The sequence below is a fragment of the Haliotis rubra genome, unplaced genomic scaffold, assembly GCF_003918875.1.
Source record: "Haliotis rubra isolate DU_JTF1 unplaced genomic scaffold, ASM391887v1 Scf78, whole genome shotgun sequence".
NCBI lineage: Eukaryota > Metazoa > Mollusca > Gastropoda > Lepetellida > Haliotidae > Haliotis > Haliotis rubra.
The window spans coordinates 1,824,427-1,829,210 of NW_025767501.1; the positions used below are offsets into that span (position 1 = coordinate 1,824,427).

Sequence of the window (4,784 nt, forward strand, 5' to 3'; positions counted from 1 at the left end):
AAGAGCATGTTTGGGATGAACGGGATAGATTTGCACATCAACGGCATACTCCAAAGACGCTTGTATAGCTTACAAAGCGTAGCAGGAAGAATAGCGGAGAATTCTATAGGACAGAATAAGTCTGTGCCAAGGAGTTATAGAACAGTCAGTACACAGTGGTCACACTAGGTATAGATCGATCCCCCTCCACCCCACTTGTGCACGTACGGTTTGGCCATTATGTCTGTAGAATCTGAGAACGTGCCAAGGGACCGTTCATAATTTATGGCTAGGGGAATGATGATTTTTATGGAAAAGGATGTACAATGTGATTGCACCCCTCACCCCACCCCTTAAATTTCTGTACAAAGTAAGTCACCCACACTGCATGATATGCACAAAATCAACGACCCCGACCCCTCCCTCCCATAATTTTAAAGTATAGTTTTTTAATATATATTTTTATGTACAAAATAATTGCTGACACCCAACCCCCAACATGTGTACAAAATTGATGCCCCCACCTCAGCAAAACAAAATGGGTGACACCCACCCCCAACCCCCTCCCCTTTAAAATCATCACACACACACACCCCACACCCCAATAATTTATGAACGGTCCCTAAGTATCATCGATCTGTGTATCGTTAAATGGAATATGCACATTCAACATTTAGCACAGTAACTGTGTGACAGTTGTGTTTCACATTTTGAAGTGTGTAGCTAGAATATTGCCGAGATACGTTAAACAACAAACAAACACAGCGTTCAATTGTTTATTGAATGGTCCCCTGAAATTACAGTTATGACGAAGGTACACCTTCATTATGAAATATTGTGTTACACATATAACTGCCCCACAATGAAATTTTGGTGATTCAAGCTATGGGGATATAACCAGTAGTCCAGATTTACACACCATTTAAGATTTGAGATTTGATATGCTGTGCAGCCTGTTCTAACGCCGAGTTGGATGCTGTGGCAGGTGCTGGTGCATCCTGAGGAGGCCGGGCTGCAACTGCCGAATCACCGAACAACCCACCGACGTCTGGTGGCGCTAGCTGAATCTCAACTGGACCTTGTACACCCTGCTTTCCTCCAACTGCCGTGGCTTTCCGGACGATGCTGATTAATGAGGAGGGGGCTCCTTTCGCTGCAATTCGGAACAGTAGATGATACAGAACAGTAGATACAGAATAGTAGATGCAGAACAGTAGATACAGAACAGTAGATACAGAACAGTAGATGCAGAACAGTAGATACAGAACAGTAGATACAGAACAGTAGATACAGAACAGTAGATGATACAGAACAGTAGATACAGAACAGTAGATGCAGAACAGTAGATACAGAGTAGATGCAGAACAGTAGATGCAGAACAGTAGATACAGAACAGTTGATACAGAACAGTAGATGCAGAACAGTAGATACAGAACAGTTGATACAGAACAGTAGATGCAGAACAGTAGATGTAGAACAGTAGATGCAGAACAGTAGATGATACAGAACAGTAGATGCAGAACAGTAGATGATACAGAACAGTAGATGATACAGAACAGTAGATACAGAACAGTAGATGATACAGAACAGTAGATACAGAACAGTAGATGACAGAACAGTAGATACAGAACAGTAGATACAGAACAGTAGATACAGAACAGTAGATGCAGAACAGTAGATACAGAACAGTAGATGATACAGAACAGAACAGTAGATACAGAACAGAACAGTAGATGAGAACAGAACAGAACAGTAGATACAGAACAGTATGATACAGAACAGTAGATACAGAACAGTAGATACAGAACAGAACAACAGTAGATACAGAACAGTAGATGCAGAACAGTAGATGATGTAGAACAGTAGATGATACAGAACAGTAGATACAGAACAGTAGACAACAGTAGATAGATGATACAGAACAGTAGATACAGAAACAGTAGATACAGAACAGTAGATACAGAACAGTAGATGGTACAGAACAGTAGATACAGAACAGTAGATGATACAGAACAGTAGATGCAGAACAGTAGATACAGAACAGTAGATGCAGAACAGTAGATACAGAACAGTAGATGATACAGAACAATAGAAGCGGTATAGGATAGGATGAGTTTTGTTTGAATTTGTCGTTCAACGCAACACTCCAACATTCCAGGCTGCGGCCTATAAATAATCGGGACTTGACCAAACAATCCATTGATATTAAATTGTGCCGCCCTGCATACCGTCAGGGTACCGCGACATCTAGGTCACTGTGGTGTGAGGAACATATAGCAGGAATATTGCTGAGTGCTGAGTTAGCTAACCCCAAATCCCAAGGGGCATATTACAATTACACCTTGACAACCATTGCATATGTACATGGAACCTCTCGACTCTCATCATGCCGTACGTTACATGTGCGTTTTGCTGCTTCATGCATTGCCAGAAATCGATCGAAAGAGGACTAAGACAAGGTCTCCTTGGCAGTTGGAAATATCTGATTTTGATTTTCTGAATCAGTTTCTTATACGATCTAGTTTTAAACTTATGACATGATCAAATATATAAATATACTTGAGTGAAAAAGGCAGAATAACAGAGTTGTGTCCCTTACACTGAGCAGACTCCGATTGTCAATGGTTCCATTCCCAGATTATTACTTTACGTTTGCAAGTATCATAGCGATCCTCGTTGATTTCACCATACATTTACGAATATATCACGATATAAAGGGAGATACTGTTAGAAGCTGCGTTAAAATGAACTCTCACTGAATATGAAATGTGGGACGTACACTGAGATTGTCTGCAGGCGAGAGAAGGAAAGATCCAGTTTCCTTGCTTGTCGCACACACCAAATACCGAGCCTTTGTTAGAATTCTCGTAGCCAGCTGCACATACATATCGGTATCGGACGACCCCCTCCTCCAGTGTTGGATGTTGATCAACGTTGGTGTTGGAGATCTGTGGCTGGTTGCGACAGTTCGGATCTGTAAAGGAACGACGGGATAGAAAGAAAAATGCTAAAGAGCGATGATATTCGTGACTGGCATTATAAAGAACTTCAGCAAACCTCTCAACAGTAGATATTCTCGTCACTAACATGTGAAATGGGGTTTAACGTCGTACTGGAGGATATTTCGCTCATATGGCGACGTGCATGCGTGTGTATGTGTGGCTGCTTGTACTAGCCCAGACTTAAGCTGTTTTTTTAGTGCTAGCCCTCTGAGATACCATGACCCTGTTAAGCAGGAATACCCCACTCAGACACATTAAACTGACTCCGAACCGACCAGTCCTTCTTTTACCCATTAATGCCGAGTGCCAGACAGGGACCAACAAGTACCATATTTTAACGTCTTTTGGTATTACGCGGTCGGGGATCGAACACGCGACCTTGCGATCTCCGGGTGGACGCTCTAAGCAATACACCACAGAGGCGGTGCCTCGTCACTAGGAAACCGATCATATCGGTTTGCGGTTTATTTAGTATTACATTGTCAAAACTAAACCATTTCTGGATTTCTCTATTTTGAATGGTTGATTGACTGGTAGTATTACAAAATCATTTGGTAACACGGTAACATGTTTTAAGCAAACAAAACACTCAAGTTCATTCACTTTTATTATTTTAAGTCTCTCTGCTACAGACCAATATATGGAAGAAACGTTTCAGTACTTACGTATACTTAGGTACTGGCACGAACTGGCGGAGTAGCTGTGTGGGAGGTAGCTTGGGTTGTCAGCTGTCACGTACGTGTGACACAGGCGTCCCTTCTCCCTCCTCGTGATGGTGCACTTCAGGAGATTGGCACAGTTTTCCTCCACTGGGCTGTCATTGCAGTACATCGCCACTACGCAAGAATCATCCATACTACAATTTTGCATGCATTGTGCCTTGCTCATCGTGTTGCCGTTTCTGTATGCAAGCTGAATATGTTCTATGCCAAAGGTGTTGCTTAGGGCATCTTGTTCCGCTATGGCGATGTAAGGATCAGGGCCGTTGGATGGTTGATTATTAGATTGCTTAGAAATAGAACCTTTGCTTGAGAGTGTATTCAAAGAACCTGCCACGCTACTTAAAGGTTTCTGTGATAGACTTCCAAGGGATATACCTGAAGATTCCAACTGCTGGCTCTCTGGCAGAAATGCTATGCCAAACAGCCACACAAGAAGTACAGGACGCATTGGAAATGGCTGACAAGGACGTACTAGAGATCCGTGCACCCTCGGTGAGGAAACCACCCTAAATGAATGGCATTATAGCTCGTGGCGAACATGAATGGTGAACTCGATACATTACATGTTATCTGATTGGCCAGACCTTTACAATCACATTAAACTTTGTATTCACACCCCAATTCATTGTCTGTACCACTATGGGGCATTTCTGTTTGGGTGGGTGTAATGTCTACAGATATTGCGTTGCTTTCTCATGTGCTTTCAGCTATTACCATTTCTAAATAAATCGATCTGCAGGCAACTTGTCATCCAGGATTCAGACTGGTCCTGATAGTAACCCTTGTATATCAGCCGCAACTCCTGTTTACGTGGATGTAGAAGAGGGCTGCAAGGTGCCGATTGTTACCCTTGTATATCAGCCGCCACTCCTGTTTACATGAATCAAGAAAAGGGCTGCAAGGTGCCGATTGTTACCCTTGTATATCAGCCGCCACTCACGTTTACGTGAATCAAGAAAAGGGCTGCAAGGTGCCGATTGTTACCCTTGTATATCAGCCGCCACTCACGTTTACGTGAATCAAGAAAAAGGCTGCAAGGTGCCGATTGTTACCCTTGTACATCAGCCGCCACTCACGTTTA

At 42.8% G+C, this 4,784-nt stretch overlaps 1 protein-coding gene across 1 annotated transcript; it reads right to left on the reverse strand.

Annotated features, from left to right (window-relative positions):
- Positions 1 to 741: 741 nt before the first annotated feature.
- Positions 742 to 4,194, reverse strand: LOC124260876. Its single transcript, XM_046695199.1, has 3 exons — positions 3,647 to 4,194; positions 2,759 to 2,953; positions 742 to 1,132 (listed from the first exon to the last, which is right to left on the reverse strand). Exons 1-3 carry the CDS (start codon positions 4,149 to 4,151, stop codon positions 891 to 893), a joined length of 942 nt encoding a protein of 313 aa, XP_046551155.1. The 5' UTR covers positions 4,152 to 4,194; the 3' UTR covers positions 742 to 890.
- Between the last annotated feature and the right edge of the window lie 590 nt (positions 4,195 to 4,784).

Excerpts from the sequence above, each read along its gene's own strand:
- LOC124260876 (XM_046695199.1), bottom strand. The coding sequence starts at position 4,151 with ATGCGTCCTGTACTTCTTGTGTGGCTGTTTGGCATAGCATTTCTGCCA. Across the intron at positions 2,954-3,646 it reads GTGCCAGTACCTAAGTATAC|ATCCGAACTGTCGCAACCAG; the intron begins GTAAGTACTGAA and ends GTTCCTTTACAG. Across the intron at positions 1,133-2,758 it reads CGCCTGCAGACAATCTCAGT|CGAAAGGAGCCCCCTCCTCA; the intron begins GTACGTCCCACA and ends TCCGAATTGCAG.